The 12,775-nt window shown below is 36.9% G+C and overlaps 1 protein-coding gene across 1 annotated transcript in view; it reads right to left on the bottom strand.

Moving 5' to 3' along the window:
- LOC135471954 (uncharacterized) overlaps positions 1–12,775 on the bottom strand; it is a 33,642-nt gene that overhangs the window by 4,480 nt on the left and 16,387 nt on the right. Inside the window, exons 3-10 of the mRNA XM_064751418.1 lie at positions 12,085–12,255; positions 10,655–10,770; positions 9,626–9,764; positions 8,229–8,410; positions 7,107–7,160; positions 6,457–6,565; positions 2,220–2,426; positions 1,279–1,374 (exon numbers count right to left, since the gene is read on the bottom strand). Coding sequence (XP_064607488.1) covers positions 1,279–1,374; positions 2,220–2,426; positions 6,457–6,565; positions 7,107–7,160; positions 8,229–8,410; positions 9,626–9,764; positions 10,655–10,770; positions 12,085–12,255 — 1,074 coding nt within the window. The remainder of the gene's footprint in view (positions 1–1,278; positions 1,375–2,219; positions 2,427–6,456; positions 6,566–7,106; positions 7,161–8,228; positions 8,411–9,625; positions 9,765–10,654; positions 10,771–12,084; positions 12,256–12,775) is intronic.

The following is a 12,775-nucleotide window of genomic DNA, read 5'->3' as shown; positions in this document are numbered from 1 at the left end:
CCTGGTACTGTTATGACACAATGACAGCAGGTTAGGCTAATTGGGAAGTGTGATCATTACAGAAGAGAGATTTAACAATTTAACAAGGTACACCTTTATTTCTTGATTTAATGACTCATGACAACAGCAGGGATTCCCCCGAAGCTATAAACACAAGCAACGCCTGTTGTCCATGCCAGCCTCCACCTGCCTTGAGCTGCTGGAGACAGCCCCTTGGTACATGTGGAGAAACCACAGCTTCTTGGTTTGTGGAGACACATGTACAGCCCATGGGTACCTGTGGAGACACCACAGCCCATGGGTACATGTGGAGACACCACAGCCCATGGGTACATGTGGAGACACCACAGCCCATGGGTAGGCCTACATGTGGAGACACTACAGCCCATGAGTACATGTGGAGACACTACAGCCCATGAGTACACATGGAGACACCACAGCCCATGGGTACATGTGGAGACACTACAGCCCATGGGTACATGTGGAGACACCACAGCCCATGAATACATGTGGAGACAGCACAACCCGTGGGTACATGTGGGTTCATGTGGAGACACCACAGCCCATGAGTACATGTGGAGACACCACAGCCCCTTGTCATGTGGAGAAACCACAGCTTCTTGGTTTGTGGAGACACTACAGCCCATGGGTACATGTGGAGACACATGTACAGCCCATGAATACATGTGGAGACACCACAGCCCATGGCTACCTGTGGAGACACCACAGCCCATGAATACATGTGGAGACACCACAGCCCATGAGTACATGTGGAGACACCACAGCCCATGGGTACATGCGGAGACACCACAGCCCATGGGTACATGTGGAGACACTACAGCCCATGAGTACATGTGGAGACACTACAGCCCATGAGTACACGTGGAGACACCACAGCCCATGGGTACATGTGGAGACACTACAGCCCATGGGTACATGTGGAGACAGCACAGCCCATGAATACATGTGGAGACAGCACAACCTGTGGGTACATGTGGAGACACCCCAGCCCATGGGTACATGTGGAGACACCACAGCCCATGAGTACATGTGGAGACACCACAACCCCTTGTCATGTGGAGAAACCAACCAGTGAAAGTATTGGCTCAAACAGCAAGCTGTTGAAGAACTTACAATTCATCCTGCCAATTGGGTATATAATGCACTGGATCAAAGTATTGAACCAAGACTTGGGAAAATGGGATTCTGTCACACAATGAACTACTCTCCATTATCACTGATTACCACATCACGTGGGAACAAAAGTTTATCACTCACTTGTGGTGTTATTATTAATGTTTTCAGGTGAAAAACTAGGAGGTGGTTTATTCGGGTCAACTTCATACAGGTGAGGCTTCCCCCAGCACTTCAGGTCTGTGAAACATAAATTTGCATGTTAAACATTAAACAGATAGGTGCAAGCATACACTGCCTTTCATACAAGATGGCTCACATTTTTATCCTTAAACAGTTACAGTTAAGCCTACTTCCTTAATGTATCAAAAGAAATAATTACATGATTGTAGATATGTTCTAAAGACTTCATAATAGCTTGCAACTTCTCACTTTAACTAGAGATAAGAAATATGCTACAAATGATACTTTATATATATTGTGCATGTGTCACTTCAATTGTGTAAATTTCTTACATAGTCCAGACAAGAAACTGAAACTTCACAATATTTGCCGTGTTCAACACATTTCTCAAAACAAGTAAATATGGAGCAAGTTTATGCTTCTCAACTAAATGACTGAAAATGCTAATTTATTTTGTAATCTATTTCATGTCTATGGTGACAATAAGGTTTATGGGTACTTAGTGATAGGTGGTTACACATTTGACTTCATAAAATTGTGAAAATTTCTTGCTGCTTATGGTATAAGTCACTTTTTCACCCAGACAATTTTCAATAGCCACTATTACCACCTCATATTTGGAGGTCACATTACAACAATATATGTTACAAAGAAATTCAAAATTAAATGATTAACGGTTAGATCATATATTATATGTTACAACATTCCAATAGAGAACAACAGGGAGCATAAAAACTTCAATAACCTAATATTTCCACCTAAACTTGTAACACAGAATGCATGGAGGTTAATCTACCTGGGACATCGTTTGCATGACGGTTTATAACTTCGTAAGATATATAGTCTTTGTTAAATGTGTCCCTGTTCTGATTTAATCAGGAAAGACACTAATGAACACTCACCATATTTCTGCACTATGAAGACCAGGACTATAATCAAAAGAACTGCTGCCAGAACACCTGTAACTGATCCTATGACATTTTTCAACCTGGTCACGTCCTTCATGGTGGTAGGCGCCCCGGGAGAGACTTCCACACTGACTGAAGTCCAATCAGGTGTGGTTCTAACTGGTGGCATACCAGTAACAGGACAGTCACTGTGGTTGTGCTCTGTTAAACAGAAAAAATACAATTTTTTTTTTTAGAAATTCAGAGGGATTTTTTCAAACTGACATTTTGTAGTGACTGAGGCCAAAATCTTTGAAACTAACTCCAAATGCTTTAAAAAACATAATACAAAAATATCTTTATTCACCATTTCAGATTTTTCAATGTTTCAGGAAATCATTCTTTTTTTTATAGGACCTTCCATCCCACACTGTTCAGGACCATGGTATAATGGTCTAATAAACCATAAATATAACATCTATTTTTGTTATCTATTATTTATACTGTCTTAAATGCAATAACAGCAAAACCTTGGAATTATTAAAATAATGAATCTTAAACAACAGACTGTGACTCGTGCACCACAGCTACATGTATTTATTCTATACCATTATCAAAAACCTGCAACACTATTCCCACCTTCCTGTCAGCTCCATATATTCACTTATCTTTCTTTTGCAAACAAAGAATCTTTTGTTGTTTTGGAAAAAAACGGAACCAGGTGAAATTACTGACAGATGTGGAAAGATAAGATGACTGACAAAGAGTCCACTGAACTGGAATAACTGGAAATTTCATCAATATAGTCTGTAACAGTCTTCCATGTATAAAGGTTTATTAAATTCCCCTGGAAAACTACAGGAAGCCTTGTACTGACAAACTACCATTTTCCTTCATTCACGATACCATCTTCTAACAGCCATAAATTTGAAAACTATTCATTAAATGTAACCAAATAGGTACATGTAATCTGTATATTGTCCCTAGCACATAATTAATTATAAATATTGCATATGAAACTGCCTGATGAATTCCACTGACAAGCTATCATTTTTAACACTGTAGGGCACAAACCCTATTTCTTTTAATTCTGAGACATCTGGTCTGTTCATGTTGGGAATATATGTGTAATTGTAGCTTTTTTTCTCATATGGTTAGACCATCTATAATGAACAACACATACTCATATCTTTACTTTTCCAAAAGGCTGGTAAAGAAATGAAATATTCTATTTTCCACAATATTAATATCTGTCTCAAAATTTACCAAAAAAAAAAGTAAAAAAAAAATAAAGTATTATTTTCAAATGGCAATAACTATGAAAGAATCCACAGAACCACACCAATCTCAACTGCATCTACATGTAAGACCCAACCCATCTATACACTTTCAAGAAAATGCAGATTTTATATTGTATATAAATTGTATATAATTTGTACATATATATACTGAAAATTGTATATAACTTGGAAAATAATTCACTGAATGGAACCATCAACGTATTGTATCCAACACATCTGCCAAGTATCATGAAAATCGTTAAAGATCTTTGGGAGAAGTTGTACTGACAAGGTCTAATTTTATTGAAGTCCAGATTCCATCTTCACATCTTCGTGCTATCACTGTTAACTCTGCCAGTATATAGCAACATGTGCTTGTTTTCTTCTGCAGCAGGAAATATGTGTTGTGGTGATTTTCCTAGAGACAGTATATTATTTCAATAATTGCATGGCAGGTTAGGGGTTAATTTACTGCCTTGTCCATAACGTAGACATAGGTTTTACCTGTAGAATGTGAATTTTTATGGGTTAGAGATATCCTTAAATTAAATTAGAATTTTGTGGAATATTTTGAAAAGATTTTGAACATACAGAGACAGGATATTTTGTGGACTCATGAGCGCCAGTTATTTTTGGCACTTTGATATAACTTTTGAAGGAAACAGTTTCCGTGGACCCGTCCTTTCCAACGTAAGAATTTTAATACTTGATGATTTAATTAGATGACCATATTTCAAGCATAATACATTGACATGTTGAAGGCGTTTCTCTCCAAGCTCAGTGATCAGATATTGTTTGGCTTGGTTGCAAACAGCATTTCTCTAGCGACCTTCAGTTTGGCGAAACATCCGCCAATGTTCATATTTTGAAGTGAGAAATTTGATTAGAATTTCCATTAATTTTGGACAGATTCTTGTTGTAACAAAGTGTACTATGTACAGCATCTGTCCAGTTAAAACAGCATCAGTACTCACTGACTGTGACATGATTTTGGCATAAAACCTCCATTGTACCAAGTTTAGGACACTAAATCATTTTTTCGTTGTTGTTCTTTCATCCCACACGATCGTCGTTTACGCTTAAGTGCCGTTTGAGGAGATTGTCTACTTTACGACATTCTTTAGTGTTATACTCATATTAAAGAGTTTCAATAGGGGCATTAACTTGTACTTGTTGTACAAGTTATTGTTCATCTTTTCATTATTAAAATCTATTTACAGTTAGAATTTTGTGCCATAAGATTAGATACGCATGTACATGTACATGTATAGTATTTCTATACATAGATGTTGTGACTTTGGTATTGGCCAATCAGTGCCCTGAGTACCATCCTCGGCACTCATGAATATTTACGAGGGTAGACTATAAATACTTGGCAAATTTCCACTTTTACTTCCAGATGATCTTAGACCACCATCCTGTTAACATGTCAATTTTCACCTAGTTAGCTTTCAAAGGCAGGTATTTTACATTTATATCAGCAGTTAAAGTTGTAGTTAGACAAGTCAGCACTGAAGTGGGATTTCAGTTTTAGAGCTTACCAATAGCCAGTGGGGCTGTTAGTTCCAAATTGTGACACAAGTGTTCCCAGGCTGAGGGACTGGCTGTCCAAGACTGTGGGAATGATATTCCCAACCATGACTGAGACAGTATATCTCAATTAAGAAATAATGTTCGCATCAGGGTAGTCTAACGGTAGTTTTACATCAAATTGATGTGGAAGAGTTTATATTTTAGGTAAACTCTTTGTAAACTCTTCAAATGTAGATGTGCTGCTGCATGTACAGCCTTCACAGTGAAATGCTGGCTAACCTGTGATTTGTATAATGCATGTGACCCGAAAAACAAATAAAGATTGGCAATGCCAAAAAAAAAAAAAATTTTTCAATAACATGTTTCATGACAATCTGCTGAAAACTGTAGAAGCTACATACACTACGGTTAGGAGGAAAGGCTGACACATATCCTAACATAATATGCCTGGGGGAATAAAAAGCACTTAACTAAATTGCACTGAAATTGGAGTACAATAACTTTCATGACAATTGACAGATTTAGCTTAAAATCCTCACACGTACATAATCTGCTTTCTTTTCATCACATGTAGGGTGATGTTGTAGAACTGTTGAAGCTTTACATTTGTGGTTCCCAGATATCAAGGCAGGAAACAAAGTTCTATCTTTCACCATCACCTGAACATCCCAGTTTATATTTTTCAAAAGAAGACAGTTTAGACAAATCATTTGGCATTCATGGTACAATCAAATATATGTTCTGTGTAAAACCTGATCAATACCTAATTTTGTCATAACATTCATAAAACTATGTTCTGTATCAAAGTTCATCAAATAAAGAGAAACAGAAGTTAAAAACATCTCTTCATTAAAGTAACTTCTTTGACACAGTTAGGTTAAATAAATTAAGCCATGCAAAATTCTGCATGACCTCGCAACAAGTGTTGTGCAATACCATTTTTTAGCACCTTCAGTCTCCCTGCTTTTGTTGAAAGTAAATGTGTATTACGACAAGTTGGCCATGGCAGTTTTGCTTAACAAAATGAAAAATGTAAACAGTACATACCCTGACCAGATTACCTTAATTCAAGTTCATATTACTGTATTTCACCTAAACTTAAGCTATTTTTATTTTTTCATATGTAACATTTTGCTTGATTCTGATATATTCATACACCTTTATACATACATCACTTTATGGTATTTTGAAAGCGCATTTTTACAGGCCATAATTTAGGTGAAATACAATAAGTAAAAGTATATTTTGGGCGACAAATAAATAGGTTTTTACATTTAAGGGGAGACTTATTCAAGAGTGATTCCAATGACAAAGGCTCACAAATTATTTTTGATTGTTGTATTGGTCTTTGTCTTCAGGAAGTATTCTCCAGAAATGGGTTGTATGTTACCTGATTCTCTTGAAATTGGTTGTAATTTCCCACAGATATATTCACTTACCTATAGTAAAAGTGTCTGATGTGGTCATCATACATCTGTAACATTCCCCTTGGCTGTTCCTACACAGACAATGATCTACACTGTTGTAATGCTCGTCCACTATTTCCAGCTACAAAATATAAGGTACAACAGGGATCATTAATAAAAAGGCTACCTTTAGCTGGAAAAAAGGCAAAAAAAAAAGATGATATATCAATAATAAATGAGCTTTTTGATTTTTATAGCATTTCATTCTGTATCACTTGTAAATACTCCAATACCATCACTGTATACAATATATAGTGTTAAAGAAACAGAGCTTGCTCAACACTGCAGATCCAGGTGGACATTACGAAATTTCTGTTCTCCAGTCTTTGATTTATTTATTTATTTGATTGGTGTTTTGTGCCGTACTCAAGAATATTTCACTTATGCAATGGTAACCGGCATTACGGTGGGAGGAAACCGGGCAGAGCCCAGGGGAAGCCCATGACCATCCGCAGGTTGCTGGCAGACCTTCCCAGTGACACATTGGTGGGAGGCTCCTGGGTCATTGTGCCATGCTGGCATGCTAAACCCTTCAGCCACAGAGGCCCTCTCCGTAGCCAGTGTACAGATTTACTGCTGATCCTGGTTATGTTATGCCTTGGAAATGAACACAGTTTTCTTACCCGAAGCTCATAGGAACCTGGCTCAACATCTTCAAAAGCCGCAACATGCTTAGGCTGTCAACATAAACCACAACAACTTAAAAAATTAGATGCACAAAAAAAAAAACCCTCAGACTAGGACAGCTAGGCTACCAATGAGCTTGCCTTCACATACTAATACACACACATACTACAAAAAGCTAATTTGTAAATTTGGTCATTAATATGCAGACAATGCATCAGCAGTGGAACAATCGCCTCACATTATTGTGCTTTGCATATATGCTGAATTTGAGCTAAAGACATGTAATACTTTTTAATATGCCACCCATAACATTTATCACATATTAACATTACCTTATTAACTAGTATTAGATGTAGATTCCTGACTTAGTATAGATGAACTAAAAAGGGGAAACACCTTCCGAAACTTTCTTATTAGGTGTACATGAATATGGAAGTGAATGAAGAAAGGGTCCAACATCATCTGTTTCACCAAATACACTCACAGTGAGTTTTGCTAACCAGTACAATCTAACCGCCTGGATATATTAATTTTCCACACTTTAGCGCCTTGTCTGTTTAACTGATATTCATTTAAAGATAGCAAGATCTATTTACAAATGTACACAGATTGTAGTAACCATGTAAAGAGGACAATGTAATTAGTCATTAGCAACTTTCAACACATTACATTTGTCATATTTTTTTGTTCAAATCATACATCGTAGGTCCAAATATGCCAATAATGACAACTTATACATGTTTCCCCTTGTTATCAGGTCACAAGCCTGACTGGTTATCATTAAATTTTGCCACATGCTGGATCAAACTGTTACATGATATTTTTTGTAAGATATTACCACTTTCTCAGATGCGCTTACCAGATGAACTCTAACTGTATCAGTGTAGTCCTCCTGTCCAATCTCCAGCAGATGCACATCCACAACCGTTATGTTGGGTCAAACTGTTACATATTTTTTCTAAGATATTACCACTTTCTCAGATGCACTTACCAGATGAACTCTAACTGTATCAGTGCAGGTCATAAGCCTGACTGGTTATCATTAAATTTTGCCACATGCTGGATCAAACTGTTACATATTTTTTGTAAGATATTACCACTTTCTCAGATGCACTTACCAGATGAACTCTAACTGTATCAGTGTAGTCCTTCTCTCCAATCTCCAGCAGATGCACATCCACAACCGTTATATTCAACTCTGGAGGGGGCACCGTAAAACTGCAGGTCACTTGTCGCTTACAGGAGTCATTTGCCTTGTTCATCCCAAACACCCAGTCCGCCGTCACCAAATGGTCTTTATCTGATCACAGAGTTGGCAACAACATGTGTATAGCTAAGAATGAGTAAACCGCACGTTTGCCCACAAGGCAAGACAACATAGCAGAATACTTACACTGACCCCTGGGGCCACTTTCCCAGAAAACTTCGTGAACCAATTTTTTTTGTTAATGATATCGTCTTATGGAACTAGAACTTATATAACATATTTTGCGAAAAAAGTTATGAGAAATATAACTTATGAAGTTTTGTGAAAGTGACCCCTGACCAGTGCCCATGCTTTCCCATTGTGTGATGTAATCAAGTAAGGCCTCAAAATTGCCACCACATATTTGATTAATAATTCTCAACACAAAAGTATGGCCTAAAATCCTACACTTAAGTACTGCATTTCACCTGGAGTTTCTCATTTTGCACACATTGTGACACATTTTGCTGATTTATCCACCTTATAGAGAGATTCTAATTAGATTTAAGTTTTCAGTTGAGGTTTGATTAATTTCTTATCAGAAAAATTTGGCATCAAAAGTACCATTTTAAGGCCTTCATGTGCTTCTGAAATGCATTTTTAACACTAAAATACATAGCTGTATACTAGTACAGCTATACTAGTACAGCTAAGTAACAAGTTACAAGCAATAGTACCTAATATGTCTATAAAGTTTTAAAAGTACACCTTTAAATTTGTGAGGTTGCATAGCTGAGTTCAAAAAAGCAAAATCATCAACACTGAAAAAATCTAAAGTGTTATGAATTTGGACAAATCAGGTGTGAATTTTTATAGTTTCCACTGATGTCACAAGCAGCTTGTTTTGCCTTTTAAAGATATGCTCACAGGGGATGAAATACGTGACATCCTTTTTCTGTTGATTTCTGGCAACATCCCGTGGCAATGAAAGAATTTCAAACTAAATGTTAGTTTATAGAGTTACTAAGCATGTCAGAGAAAAACGGCCATGGCTGTATAGGTTGGTTTGTTCTAAAATAACTAAGATTATATAACTTGTTGTCATTTCTGTCAACACAACATACAAAACAGAATGAATTACAATGGAGATTTAATGCAAGACGTAACAAACAATATATTTAACATGTCATGGACACAATGTCCTGAGTGTTTGTACAGAGGATGTGTGATTTGTGAAGACTTCTGCTATAATTCAAGAACTAATTCTTACACAATTCATCAATGCATGTTATCATAGACAAGGTAAACACTTGAAAAGCTGGAACTTACACAAAAAACTAGGTGTCTTCACTTCTTGTGTTACATAATTCCACTTGTCAAAGTCTGGGTGAGGCTTTGGAAGACTGTACAGCAATATCAGAATCTTTGTTCTGTATGCAACAGGGAACAACTTGTATTCAAACACCGTCTGCAACAGAAAAACAAACAGACCATGTCTATAGTCTTCATGATGTGCGAAGGATCTTCCTCTATTCTTGTACCTTTATGCCATGCAAGTTTTTCAAGAAATGGACTTAACACATTGACTGCTGGCTATGAGATACCTCGTTCCAGAGTGCGTTGTAAGAGCTTGTGTATTTACACTGTATGAACACCATTAGGTCTTTAGGCTTTATTCCCCACAGTGCTTATATTATTTTTGAGACATAATATTACTAAAGCGCTGCTATGTATTTACCAAATGCTAACTGGGATAAACATTGATCATATCTGAAATTAATACCGATAGGTTATATACAGAAACATTTGTTGGCTCTGTCTTTTACACAGCCTATGTTATGTGACCACCTGTCCTAGACGGCCACTTATTTCATCTCCATTCGCTGGCCACATATGACAGGTTTGACTATTTTATTAGGATAAGAGCTGGACATTATAAGCTACAATGCCTTACACCATTGTATCTTCCACAGTGTTTCTATTCTTTCGTGAACAGTATCTGTGTTTAATTTAAATCAAAGTTCCATCTTCTACTCATTTGGTGTATGCTGTGTACATTTCTGTAGATAGGGTGATTAACCTAACAGGTCGGGCTCTATGGGGTCAGGAATAACAGACCGTTTCCCACTAACCTGTTCTACCTGCTGGTTAGGACATGTCTTGTGATGGTACTCACATATTTATAAGCTTTTCAATCTTAAAGAATATATATTTTCATATGCTACTCCAGCTCCTGCAATTTATTCCCTCTATATTACTTTGTGCGTGAAAGCCTTCGGAAGCACAGTTTCATTGTAAACCTTCATTACAATGAAGACATTACTATCATACAATGTTTTGCTAACACTGAATACTTACTGTAAGGTCAGTAACCGTTCCTGTGAGGTTAAAGGTTAGGCATAATTTTCTCCCAAGAAACTTCCCACCTGTGTACAGCAAGGACACTTCAAATCCAGTAATCATTTCCGCACCGCCTGGAAGTTAACAACAGCAATGGTTAAAAGTGACCAGATGACCATCTGTATACTTGTACATTTTGCAACATACTGAATGAAGCAATGAAACCTCTCTTTTCAAATTTCCTTGACGATTTTTTTTTTAAAATGACATAATGCTAAATGTAGTATAATAATACAGTCTTACTAAAAGCCGAATGACCTTTTAACATTTCCACTACTGAACACAGTATTCTTTTAAGAAATTGTGAGGTTATCTCCCACTGTGAAGACAAATAAAATTTAGACAGCAGTTTTCTGAGTTTCTGACCTTGCACCATCCTGGCAATGGTATTTTAATGTGACTATCCTGTTGAATATTTGCTATTACATGTACTTCAGAATAGACTCAAGAAATTACCATTCACAAAAGACAAAATATGTCACTCTGGCATTTAAGAAACAAAAGTTTCACGAAATGAAAGTTCAATTTTTGCTCTAAAGAATGGCTGTTTCTAAACTGACCAGACGTTGAAAGTGCTGGTGCAATAATGGCTAAATTTTTGGTAAGACACCATTAAAAAAAAAAAAACGCTTCTGTTGAGAGGTGTTTGACCAAAAGCGAGCTGGAATTTTACTACTAAATAGACAGGTGACAAGGCAAAAAATAGCTTAAAGAGACTGTGTTTATATCTTGAAACATCAAGAAGTGAAGAACAGTTTAAACTCCTTAATGCTCATTCTGTTGATAGTCTGTACCACTTTTGTATAGTCTTGTTGCAAATTGCTATCAGACATCAACCTTGTTCATTTTTGAAGGTTATGTGACAGAAAACACTCCTATAAAGCTGAAAGTTAGTTAGCTGGAAGGGCTCCTCCATATGTGGGCCAAAACTTCTTAAGCTGTGTTGATAAAGGCAAGACATGGTGTATTTCAAATAATTAAAAAAGGCTGAAATTCTGTATATTCATATGTGCACTGTATAACCTACGTCTCTATTTGCTGTAACTGTCGCATTTACAATACCATGCTCCAATGTGCATGTAGGCCTATACTGAAGCAGAAGCGGCAAACAGTGTGAGAAGACACCTTGGGAGCTGTGGGCAGATCTAGTTGATCTATTACTGGTAAATACAGGAAATTTGCTTTGAATAGCCAGTATGGATGTTTTGCAACAAATTTTCAGTATAGTCTCCTTAATTATCTCCAAATCCATAGTCTACCGATTCCTAATTTAATTTTTTCATGTGTAAATTAGCCTGACAATTAAAGTGCTTTATGTATGTAGCACTACTGCAATAAGATTTTACATCAAATATGTCACTCTCAAAAACAAATAGGCTATATCTTACTGTGCTGAGGTAGTTTCCAGGTAAACTTCAATCCTGGCATGACAAACACTCTTTTGCCAGTTTTATTCTTGACTGCCATGAGAATCTCATCCACGAATGTTCCCACAGTGAAGTCTGTTGGAGGAGCAGGCCATTTCTGTGGTTCTTTCTCAAGACGAGGACACATCAAACCTGAAGCAGAGATAAACATAACATTTCTGATATCTACACAACAACTGCTGCAGTATATTTATTTTAATTTCCCACTTGCTGTTTTATAGCACAATATATGGTTTTACATCGATCAGTCACATTTCATATATATTTGTAGGGACCTGAGTTGTGTAGGCTGCCTGTACATGCTGACATAACAACAAAAGTTGTAAGATGGAAATACACCAAGCACATTACACCAGAGAAGAGTTTGTAACTTGGAAATGAAAAAAGAAATATTATCTTAAGCTAATAAGGCGACATGTCCATATATATGCTTGCTTGTAAGTAGTACAGTGATATCAGTTAACACGCATTCTGGAAGTATGGCAAAAAAGCAATATATGCAATTTATCCCCTACCACTTTGAACCGTCCGTTTAACAGCTACTAGCACATACCATAGTCAAACAGCCATTATGAACTAAACAACCCATAGTTTTAAGTTGTAGCTTGTCTTGGTGTGCCACATTTCATCCCTTACTAAAAAAGGACAAGCT

This window comes from Liolophura sinensis, chromosome 7 (genome assembly GCF_032854445.1).
Source record: "Liolophura sinensis isolate JHLJ2023 chromosome 7, CUHK_Ljap_v2, whole genome shotgun sequence".
Taxonomy (NCBI): Eukaryota; Metazoa; Mollusca; class Polyplacophora; order Chitonida; family Chitonidae; genus Liolophura; species Liolophura sinensis.
This window is presented reverse-complemented; position numbering and strand designations above follow the sequence as displayed.